The sequence below is a fragment of the Girardinichthys multiradiatus genome, chromosome 7, assembly GCF_021462225.1.
Source record: "Girardinichthys multiradiatus isolate DD_20200921_A chromosome 7, DD_fGirMul_XY1, whole genome shotgun sequence".
Classification (NCBI taxonomy): Eukaryota; Metazoa; Chordata; class Actinopteri; order Cyprinodontiformes; family Goodeidae; genus Girardinichthys; species Girardinichthys multiradiatus.
In genome coordinates, this window is record NC_061800.1 from 42,823,521 (window position 1) to 42,835,265 (window position 11,745).

The 11,745-nt window shown below is 42.4% G+C and overlaps 1 protein-coding gene across 1 annotated transcript in view; it reads left to right on the forward strand.

The window, feature by feature from the left end:
* The window catches only part of ttn.2 (titin, tandem duplicate 2), a 206,509-nt gene that overhangs the window by 147,198 nt on the left and 47,566 nt on the right, over positions 1 to 11,745 (forward strand). The window contains exons 194-207 of the mRNA XM_047369716.1: positions 694 to 993; positions 1,079 to 1,366; positions 1,456 to 1,758; positions 3,323 to 3,625; positions 3,710 to 4,015; positions 4,187 to 4,474; positions 5,891 to 6,181; positions 6,571 to 6,858; positions 6,995 to 7,582; positions 8,224 to 8,328; positions 8,414 to 8,611; positions 10,349 to 10,645; positions 10,737 to 11,324; positions 11,427 to 11,729. Of these exons, the coding sequence (XP_047225672.1) occupies positions 694 to 993; positions 1,079 to 1,366; positions 1,456 to 1,758; positions 3,323 to 3,625; positions 3,710 to 4,015; positions 4,187 to 4,474; positions 5,891 to 6,181; positions 6,571 to 6,858; positions 6,995 to 7,582; positions 8,224 to 8,328; positions 8,414 to 8,611; positions 10,349 to 10,645; positions 10,737 to 11,324; positions 11,427 to 11,729 (4,446 nt within the window). The remainder of the gene's footprint in view (positions 1 to 693; positions 994 to 1,078; positions 1,367 to 1,455; positions 1,759 to 3,322; positions 3,626 to 3,709; positions 4,016 to 4,186; positions 4,475 to 5,890; positions 6,182 to 6,570; positions 6,859 to 6,994; positions 7,583 to 8,223; positions 8,329 to 8,413; positions 8,612 to 10,348; positions 10,646 to 10,736; positions 11,325 to 11,426; positions 11,730 to 11,745) is intronic.

Below are 11,745 nucleotides of genomic sequence, written 5' to 3' on the forward strand. Positions count from 1 at the left end.
ACAAGCATTGTTGTACTTAGCATTTCTTGGATGAATCCTGTTTCACCCTTTAACCCCTTCCCAACATGTGTTCTTCAAGTTCCTCATGTTTGTGAAGTGGGTGGAGGGCGTGGGGGTTCCACTACAGCAAAAATGACAGGGATTAAAATACAGTTTTTTATCATTACAGCTACTTTGCTGTTTGTTGCATATTAATGGTTTTGTTTAATATTTTCTTCAGCTCCTCACAACAGGCAAAAAATTAAGAATGAATAATATTCAGAGTATTACTCTGTTTAAAATATATTGTCTCAAAAAAATAAAATACAAGAATGTTGGTAATAAGTAGTTTGCTGTATTCCTACTTATCACTGAAGTGAAAAATAAAATCTACAGCATAATACATTTTGACATTTTTAGGTGTACTTGCAGTCAGATTGATCATTAAATTAATAATAATGCTGTATTTATGTGTTATATACTACATATAATTATGTCACATATGTTTGCATATGAACTGATAATGTGTTTTGAAGAGGTGTCCCATTTAATGGTGGGATACTTTACCAACTGGGTAAAATAAGTGCCAGAGAGGAGAGGAGAGGTAAACCTAAAAAACTGGTTCAGCCTTAGACTTATCAGCTTAAAGCCATGTTGAAGAGGATCAAAATTAGACAATATTGCTCACCTGAACCCCTTTTATTTTTCATCCAGACCCACCTGGTAAACCCGAGGCAATGGATGTGACCAAGAACTCTGTGTCACTGGTGTGGAGCCGTCCTAAACATGATGGCGGCAGCAAGCTTATAGGCTACCATGTGGAATACACAAAGCTTCCAGAGGAGAAGTGGACTCGTTGCAATGCCAACTGCATGAACATTCAGACGGAGAGCTATGTGGTGACTGGCCTGGAGGAGGGTCAACAGTACCAGTTCAGAGTCATGGCCAAGACTGCCATCAATATCAGCCTCCCATCTGAGCTGTCGGATCCCATTGCTGTCATTGCTGAGAATGGTACAGTTCTGCTTCACAATTAAAACTGTTACAAAAAATTAGATCAATGGCAGGTAATGACATTTCTTCTTCATCTCCTGTACAGTTCCTCCTCGTGTTGAATTGGGCGTCAACATGAAGAACCTTATTGTGGTGAAGGCAGGGGAGAACGTCTTCCTGGATGCTGAGGTGCATGGCAAGCCCCTGCCTAAGGTGAGCTGGAAGAGAGATGGTGCACCACTGGTGATTGCTGAGGGAATGAAGACGACCCAGAAGAAACATGTTCATCTCCTGGAGCTCTACTCAGTTACCAGGAAGGAGTCTGGAGACTACACCATCCTTGCTGAAAATTTGAGTGGTAGCAAGTATTCCACCATAAAGGTCAAGGTGCTGGGTAAGTCAGACTTCATTTTCAGCAAAAAGGTTCAACAAGCCTTAAATGCATACAGATTTGTATTCCAGCCTTTCTTCTCCCTGTTGCAGACAAACCCGGCCCTCCAGCCTCTATAAAAATTGGCAAAGTGTTTGCGGACCATGTGAAGCTTCGCTGGGAGCCTCCACTTGCAGATGGAGGATCTGAAATAACCAACTACATTATTGAGAAGCGCGAAACCAGCAGGGCCAACTGGGCACTAGTAACCTCTAACATCCACGGCTACATCACTGACTGCTCAGTGGAGAAGCTCATTGAGGGCCATGAGTACCAGTTCAGAGTGAGTGCTGAGAACCAGTATGGTGTGGGAGACGCCATCATGACTGATGCTGTCACAGTGAAGAACCCGTACGGTAAGAATTCATTTTTATTGTCTGAATGGAAGTTTCGCTGAAAATCTGTCTAAACAATACCAGAATGTGTCATTCCCAGAAATGTATTTTTCTAAATTTAAGGCTTTAATTTTTGAGACATCAGCAGGGTTAAACTCAGCAATCTCACTATGAGGAAACATATATACCATATAAGACAATTTTTGGTACCCTTCTCTTGACTGATACTTTCTTCTGATGACTTGTAAACTTTAGCTTATGCAAATGTGAAAAATGTCTGGAAAATCCTACTAGAACAACTGAACATTATATATTATTTGATTAATCAAATTGGATATGTCATGTCTTTGTACCCCAAAGTGAATGGATTCTTCAACATCCAGTTGTTTTACTTTAAAGGGTGCCCACTTATGCACCCAGGTAGCTGCAGCTTTGTGTTTCTTACATTTTCAACGGATTTGTTTGTTTGTCCGTTGAATCGTAAAGGACCAATGTCATATTCAAGGTGGCTTTTAAATGATTTCATGTGCTTTCATAGGGGTGTATACACTTCTGAGATCATTAAAAAGGCACATGCAACAACTTTTAGAGAAAAGCATACAGCCCCACATAAAGATGCTTAAGGGATTGAATAGACAAATGTGGTCAGACTTGTATTGTCTACAAACTTTTATTACATTATGTTGTGATATATGAAACTTTCATGAATTATTTTTTCTACTTACTTGTTCTAATTTTAGTCAAATAAAAGCTTTCTTTTGATGTAGGGCTGCACCATTTCAGGAAAGTATGAAGATGGGTATAAACATGTGTTAGCTAAATCTTTGCACAGACAAAAAAGTACTTTGTTGTTTTCTTTCAGAACGTCAGTTTTTAATCTCTTTCTATTATTTTTTTTCTTATAGCATAAATGCCTCTTTATATTTCTAAAGGGGTAAATATTAAATTTCAACAATTTGCAAAATAATATAAATCAGCCTATGACAGGTTTTTGGCTGGTTAATAAAATTTTGAAATAACTAAAGATAACAAATATTAAATGATTGAAAGATAAATATTAAAAGTTAATGTAAAACTTAGGGCTAGGGTCAATCAGTATGGGTTTGGATCCCTACTCTGCAGCGATGCAGGATTAGAGGTGACCTTGGGGATTTGATAAGAAAATGTTTATTTCAGTCGTTACACACCTGACTTGGACTTGCCCATCAAAGACCTGAGACTTGACTTTGACAGATCTCTATCAGAGACTTATGAAGATCTCTGATGGACATCAGCTCTGACTGGTCATGGGTGACAAACCATTGACATATGAACAAAGACTGATGGATCCGCTGTTTGGACTGATGGGAATTATAACAGAAAGCTAGACGGGGACTTAGAAAGTCTCCTTCAAGCTAGATCTTAGCTTTATTATCATTATCTATAAGCTTTATATGTCCTAAGAGTATGGTACACACTGTGTTAAATATTGGTTTAATTTGGAACACATCCTTTAAGTGTCAAATATGGAATGATTCCATATTTCAAGGGACGCTTGTCAACCTGGTCTTCAGTGTGATTCTCATGACCTTATCTCTACCATCAGATGTTCCTGGACCATGTGAGCCACCGGTCATTACCAACATCACCAAGGATTCTATGACAGTCAGCTGGAAAGCCCCAGCCAATGACGGCAAAGCTCACATCCTGGGTTACTTGGTGGAGAAACGTGAGGCCACAGAGTTGAGCTGGGCTAAGGTTAACCGTCGACCTGTTATTGACAGAACCATCAAGGCTGTTCAGCTGACGGAGGGATCAGAGTACGAGTTTAGAGTCATCGCCTTGAACAAGGCCGGGCTGGGCAAACCCAGCGATCCATCCAATGCCGCTCTGGCTGTCGACCCCGTCTGTGAGTGTCAAATTGACAGAAAAATCAAATAAAACATTTCCCTGATGTTTGTCAGAGTTGTAATTTTTCCCAATGATTTCTTAGATCCACCTGGTCCACCTGCGTTCCCCAAGGTGGTGGACTCTACCAAGAACTCGGTCAGCCTCAGCTGGACCAAACCAGCTTACGATGGTGGCTGTGAGATCTTTGGATATCTGGTGGAGTGCAAGCGAGCTGACGCAGAGGAGTGGACCAAGTGCAATGTCCCGAAGAAACTCCAGGCCACCAAATTCGTGGTAACTAGCCTGATGGAAAACACAGAGTACCAGTTCAGAGTCACTGCTGTCAACAAGATTGGCTACAGCGAGCCCAGCGAGGTTCCTGGAAACCACATGGCCAAGGACATCCTGAGTATGTTCATCAGCTGTTTGTTACATCACCCTTTCTGCATAAATAATTACTAAATTATGCATTTACATGTATATTTGAATTGTTTAAGTAAAAACATCACAGCCAACCAGATACAGTCAGACCTAAAAGCAGGGTAACGAACAACTTTTAAAAATCTCTGTCACTCTGCAGTTGCCCCTGAAGGTGAGCTGGACGCCGACCTGAGAAAAGCTTTAGTTTTGCGAGCCGGCATCACTATGAGGCTCTATGTCCCACTGAGAGGACGCCCGGCCCCCAAGGTGACATGGACAAAGGTGGACGCCAACCTAAAGGAGAGGCAGGGCCTGCTGATCAAGACGTCCGACTGGGACACCTTGCTAATGATTGAGGACATTAACAGATATGATGCTGGCAAATATGTCCTGTCTCTAGAGAACAGCAGTGGATCCAAAAGCTACACCATTATTGTAAAGGTCCTCGGTAAGGATTTGTCTAAGTACACACTCCGGGTTTGGGTTTGGCATTCTACTAGTAAAGCAAAGCAGAGGCAATACCTTAAAGTGGAACTAAACCTCATGTAAAATAATAACCCTGCGCCCAAATAAATTTTGAAAACTGCCACCAAAGTGGGCAGCGCCAAGTGTGGGGATGAGCGGAGGGGCTTAAGTGGGGATGTGGGCAGGAGGACGAGGGAAAGTGGCAGATTGCTTATTTTGGGACATTGAAACATGAAGAGTGAGCAGAGTGATGCTGGTAGTTTCGCCACAGAAAGATCTTTTGAGGTGGAGGATTTTTGACCCCACTTGTCACTGGAGGTTAAGAGAGGCTTTATGGAGCCCAGCGGTCCTGAGCCTTATCAGCTGGAGCCGCTGGCTCAAGGCGCTGACTCAGTGATGCCCGAAGCTGGCACTGCGGCAGCAGTGGATGAACGCTACAGGGGGCGTGTCGGAGTGAGACAGTTTATACTCGAGGCTCTGACGTAAGCCTGTTCCAAGCTGTATCGTTTGAACCAATAGGAAAATTCAACTGCAGTAGCCACCGTTCAACCCTAAGAGGGCAGCACTAAGACGGTTTTTGGACAGATATTGCAGAATTAAACAAGTTTACATGAAAATAGCACAGTAACATAAAGATATCACACTTAAGGCCAAGTTCATACAGTTTATCTGCAAAGAAAGTTGATTTGGGGTTTACCTTCTCTTTAAAGTAAATCAGTGTAAGCCTGGATTTGTCTGAACTGTTGTTAGATCACATACATGTGTAGTTAAAGATACACATTTATGTTTCAAACAAGTTACAACACCTAATGCAAATGGTTTATGAAGCAAATACACTGATTAGGCATAACATTTGCATGATATTTTTGTTCCGAGTCCTGAAACTTTTTATTTTGTGGTAAGGTGTATTCTCCTGCTGAACGAGACAACAGCCATCAGGGAAAACTGTTTCCACTTTGAAACCTCTGTGGCTTAATGCAGCTCCATATGCAGGAAGCTGCAATGCACTGTGTATTCTGACCCTTACCTATCAGAAACAACATTAAGTTGTTCAGTACTTTGAGATACATTTTGTTATCCTTTAGACCGGACACCATGGTAGCCTTTGCTCCCCATATGCATCGCTTGCAAGCAGATGGACCTGATGCCAGTTCACCACTGTTCACCACTCCAGTTTTGGAGATGCTCTAACCTTTATGTCTACTCATAAAATTTGGCCCTTTGGCTCATTTGTCCTGTTTCCAACACATCATTGTTCTAAGTCAATGTTATTTCCTTCACCTGTCAGTGGTCATATTATTATGCATGCAAATGGAAATTGTCGTTTGGCTTCCAACTTGTTCTGTGACACCCTGAGAGTTCAATGGAGTAAAGCATCATTCTTTTCCTCCACATTCAGATTCACCTGGACCACCTGTCAACCTGGTTGTGAAGGAGACCTCCAGGACCCATGCCTGGATTAGCTGGGAGGCGCCGCTGATCGATGGTGGAAGTCCAGTAAAAAGCTACATTGTAGAAAAACGTTTGGCTGAGAGGAAGGCGTGGACCTGTATCTCAGCTGAGTGCCACAAGACTTCCTTTAGAATCACCAATCTGGAGCCGGGTCAAGCATACTGCTTCAGAGTTCTGGCTGAAAACGCCTATGGCATTGGAGAGGGCTGCGAGACTAAAGGCAGCGTCCGGGCCTCAGGTAAGTGTATATAGTGGACCACCTGAATAAAAATGTTACAGGCTGGTATGTTGAACATTTGTATGAGGAATCAATTTTCCTCATTAGAAATAAAGTAAACAATTAATTAAAAAAATTTGTTCAAACGATCCATACAAACACAACAAAGCCCTAAAAAGCAGTCATTTATAGCATAATTGAGCCATTAAACCTGTATAATTACATTAGAAGACACTAAAACACATCACTGGGCCTAGCACCCAACACAACACCTATACATTTCGCCAACACTCACATGTTCATAGGAGTTATGCACAGGAATAAATGAACAACTGCCCTAATCAGAAAGTAACCCCAATTATAGAAACACATCAGTACATGCTCAGTTTTAACCAAATTTACATTTACAGAACAACCTGGTCCAGTGACAGACTTCAAAGCCCAAAAGACCACCAAAGACTCCATCACACTGAGCTGGAAGAAACCTATCAGTGATGGGGGGAGCTACATTACCTCTTACATCCTGGAGCAGAGCGAAGGAGAGGAGAAGTGGAAGCAGATTATGAAGGGCAAGAACACCACTCATACCATCAGCGAGCTGGCAGAAGGCAAGGAGTATCTATTCAGGGTCAAGGCCCTCAACGAGTCTGGGGAGGGACCCCCCACTGATCTCACTGCTGTTGCCAAAGACCAGTTTGGTAAGGAATCAACCTTGAAAGGAACCACGCCTTCATGACACATTCAGTCTTTTAGATACATTCACTTGATTTTCCAGGCTGAAAAATCATTTGTGACACAGATGTTTTTAACAGTTATAAATTTGTAACATTTCAGTGTTGCCTGACTGCAACTTGAGCAGTCTCCATGATGGTTGCTGCTCGGTGAAGGAGGGCGCCACCATGCGCATCAACATTCCTGTCATCGGAGTGCCCTACCCCACCGCCACCTGGAAGAAGGGTGATGTGGGACTTAGTGACACTGGGCGTGTATGTGTCGAGGCCTCCCGGGGCATCACCACCCTACTGATCAGAGACTGCCAGAGAGGAGATGCAGACACCTTCACCCTTACTGCCAAGAACAGCGCTGGCTTAAAGGACTGCAAATTCCAGCTGAAAGTAGTTGGAAAACCTGGAATCTGCACTGGACCCATCAAGTTTGATGAGATAACTGGTGATGGCATCACCCTGGAGTGGGCACCGCCCAAAGATGACGGCGGTGCAGAAGTGTCCAATTACATCGTTGAGAAGAGGAGGACAACAGACAACAAATGGGTCACAGTGGCTTCAGCCATCCAGAAGACCTCCATGAGGGTGATTCGACTCCATGATGGAATAGAGTACATCTTCAGAGTGTGTGCTGAGAATAAGTATGGGATTGGAGAGTATCTGAGGTCCGACCCAGTCATTGCCCAGCATCCCTTCAGTAAGTACAACTCTGCTCTTACTTGAAAAGGCCTTTATTTAATCTCTGTAATTATTGTAAATGTCAGTGTCAATTTTGCAAAGGTTTTACAGTAATCCAGATCTTCCCAGATCAGAGCATACCTAGTTAAATATGCTCTGATCCAGGATTTTTGATTCTGATTTGATTGAGGATTGTTGGGTTTCAATGCAATCCTGATATGTGAATTTAAATATCTGCAGATATTATCCAATCTCCCGATTAATAATTACACGCTAAGCCTCAGCTTGTATTGACTCTATTCCCACTTCTTGGGCATGCCCATGGTAGATGACAAGACAGATTCGGTATATTGCCGAAAGTATTGGGTCACACCACCAAGTTAAGTTCTAATCACTTCCATGGTTGCTGGTGTATAAAGTTTGGTGTGGAGAAACTTGACTGGCCTGCAGAGTCCTGACCTTAACCTTTGGGATGAATTAGAACAGAGGCTGCAATTCTATTTAACTTATCTAACTTTTACATTTTTCTACTAGTACAAGTAATTAAGTGGCATTTTAAAAGAATATTAAAACCTAAACCTAGTTTCTATAAGTACAGTTTGTTTTTTATGAGCAGAGGTATTAATGGATTAACTGATCTTTTACTTTTCTTTTCTCAAGATGTACCTGATGCGCCAGCTCCTCCAGAGATTGTGAGCATTCGACATGAGTCAGCCATTCTGACCTGGGCTGATCCAAAAGACACCGGTGGCTCCCCAATCACTGGTGAGATACTGTATGACATTTCTGTAAGTATGTATTCAAGTGCCAACTGTCATCATTAATAATATTTTTTGTTTTTCTTTTCCAGGATATTACCTTGAGTTTAAGGAGAGGAACAGCCTGATGTGGAAACGAGCCTGTAAGACTCCTTTGAGAGTAAAGGAGTGTAGAGTTACGGGTCTAATAGAAGGACTAGAGTATGAGTTTAGGGTGATGGCCATGAATATCGCAGGCCTTGGAAAGGCAAGCAAAGTCACTGAGGTGGTTGTTGCCCTTGATCCTATTGGTGAGTTCAAGCCTTTCTCTTAAAGTCATATACACTGCTAAAACAATTAAAAGCACACGTAATCAGAGTATAATATGTAGTCAGTTAAACTGCTGGAATATTGACCTGGTCAGTCATTTAGTAGAGGGGTTGTTTATCAGTGTCAGTTGCTTTTGTGTTTGTGAAATTAATAATAGATCCACTGAAAGGGCAACAATGAGATGACCCCAAAAACAGCAATGGTTTTGCAGGTGGAGACCACTGACATTTGTTCCCTCCTCAATATTTTTGGACTGCTCAGTCCAACTCCACCAGGAAGGTGCATCAATGCATGCCATTGTCTGAAGGTTTGCTTTGTCTCCCAGCACCATCTCCAGGAGATAGGCAGGTGCTTTAGGAGAGCTGAAGAGGGCTGTCAGAGGTCAGCAGGACCAGTATCTGCCATGTTCTTTTCAATAGATGAGAGCAGGTTCACTCTGAGCTCGTGACAAATGTGAAAGGGTCTGGAGAAGCTGCAGTGAACATTATGTTGTCTGAAACATTGTTCAGCATGATCAGTTTGGTGGTGAGTCAGTGTTGGTCTGGGAAAGCATTTCCATGGAGGAAAGCACAGACCTGCACAGGATAAATGATGGCATCTTGACTGCTGTAGGTATCAGGATGAAATCCTTAGATCCATTGTTAGACCTTTCACTGTAGTGCACCAGGTTCCTCCTGGTGCATAATAATGTGGCAAGAGTATGCAGGCAGCTCTTGGAGGATGATAGCATTGACTTGACTCCTCGCTCCCGTGGAACATCCAATAGAACATCTCTGGGACATCATGTTTATGTCCATTCGATGCCACCAGGTAGCACCTCAAGACTGTCCAGGAGCTCAGGGATGCCCTGGTCAGGATCTGTGAAAAGATTCCACAGGACACAATCCGTCATCTCATAACATTCATGCCCGAAAGTTGTCAGGCATGCATACAAGCATGTGGGGGACATACAAACTACCTTTTTCAGTGCCTTTTTTGAGTTTCAGCCTTAACATTCTAGGGTGTATTCACATCTGTCCCTTTTGGTCCGCTTTAAATGGCTCAAAGCTCATTACTCCATTAGTCCGGACCTTTTTATGCAGGTGTGAATACAGCAACTATGCAACTACAAAAAACATACGTCTCTTTGATTTTAACAAGTCACCATAGCAGTGAACATTTTATTAAAATCTTCTCCTTGCAGCAAGCATTCTCCTCCGGGGTTCCCAAATTATAAATTGAAGATTGCTAAATCTGTGTTAAGTCAGCTGCTCCTGACTGTCACAATGATATTGCAGCTGTAATAACGGCTCAAAAATGCAGAACAGATGGGCTTCTTACAGGACTCCGTCCCGCCCCCCGTCTTTTCTGTCCAATGGGAGAAATAATCTCCACCTGCGTGGTTTGCCAACAAGTTATAGCTCACTTGCAAAAGGAATAATGTGAAAGTGAACTGCACCAAACTAAAAAAATTACCTGCTGCATCAGTTTTTCTGTTTAAATTTCTCAGTGACTTTGAATTAAGCCCTCTGTGGGTTGGTAATTTTCATTTTAGTCAAATGATGTGGCATCCCTTTGTTAATTTAGATCTGATCTATTTTTGAGTGTTTCTTTCTTTCTTTTTTGAGCAGCGTATTATACATTGGAAGCTTTCTGTTTTTATTTGAAATACCTGAAATAAATTTAAATGGAACTGGCTTTGCTTTGTTTTATTACATTTTTTTTCTTTGTCTCTTTAGATCCACCTGGCAAACCAGACGTGATTAATGTTACCAGGAACACAGTTACTTTAATTTGGACTGCGCCTAAATACGACGGTGGCTATAAGTTGACTGGCTACATGGTGGAGAAACTAGAGTCTGGTGGAAAGACATGGATGAAGGCCAATCATGTGAACATCCAGAGCTGTGCTTTCACTGCCCCAGACCTGACAGAAGGAGCTCAGTATCAGTTTAGAATCAGGGCCAAGAATGCTGCTGGTGCTGTCAGTGCTCCTTCAGAGACCACTGAGTCCCTGACCTGCAAGGATGAGTATGGTATGTAGTTACAACTCATGTAACTACAGGTTTTAAAAATCAAACGTTTTAAATGTTCAGATATTGTTCAACTTTTTCCTGTTCTTAACAGAGCCCCCATCTATCACTCTTGACCAAGAGATGAAGGATGGTGTATCTGTCAAAGAAGGAGATACAATTGTTATCTCAGCTGCTAAAATTTTGGGCAAACCTCCACCAATTGCTTTTTGGTCCAAGGGAGGTCGTGAGTTCAAGAACTCTGACATTGTCTCTGTAACTAGCACTCCAACTTCTTCAACCCTTGCTATCAAGTATGCCAGCCGGAAGAATACAGGAGAGTACACAATCAATGCCAGCAACCCATTTGGTATAAAAGAAGAACACATTAAGGTGAAGGTCCTAGATGTTCCTGGACCACCAGGCCCTATTGAAGTCAGTAACATTTCAGCTGAAAAGTGTACCCTGACCTGGCTTCCACCTGAGGAGGATGGAGGCTCCTCTATCAAGTCCTACATCCTTGAGAAGAGAGAGACTAGCCGCCTGCAGTGGACCAAAGTAGCTGAAAATGTCATGGACTGCAGATATGTAGCCAGCAAACTGATCAAGGGCAACGAGTACATCTTCAGAGTGTCCGCTGTGAACCAGTATGGCACAGGAGACTCTAGCCTGTCAGGTCCCATCAAGATGGTTGACAGCTTTGGTAAGTTTACTTTGTTTCAACGTATAGCCAAACATTTAAATTGAAATGTTGGGAATATATATTTTTCTTTATGGCAATGTTATTTCTATTTTTTTTCCTCAGGTCCACCGGGTCCCCCCTCAGCCCCAGAGGTTGATAATGTTAGTCGAAATGCTGTTACTATTTCATGGAAGAGACCCATACAGGATGGAGGAAGTGACATTAGAGGATATAGTGTAGAAAGGAAAGAAAAGAGAGGAATGAGATGGGTGAGAGCCAGTAAGAGGACAGTTCCTGACCTTCGCTTCAAGGTGCAAGGCCTGAGTGAGGGAATAGAGTATGAGTTTAGAGTAACTGCTGAGAATAAGGCTGGATTTGGGAAGCCAAGTGAACCATCACACCCTGTTATGACCAAGGATATTGTATGTAAGTAAAGCAAACT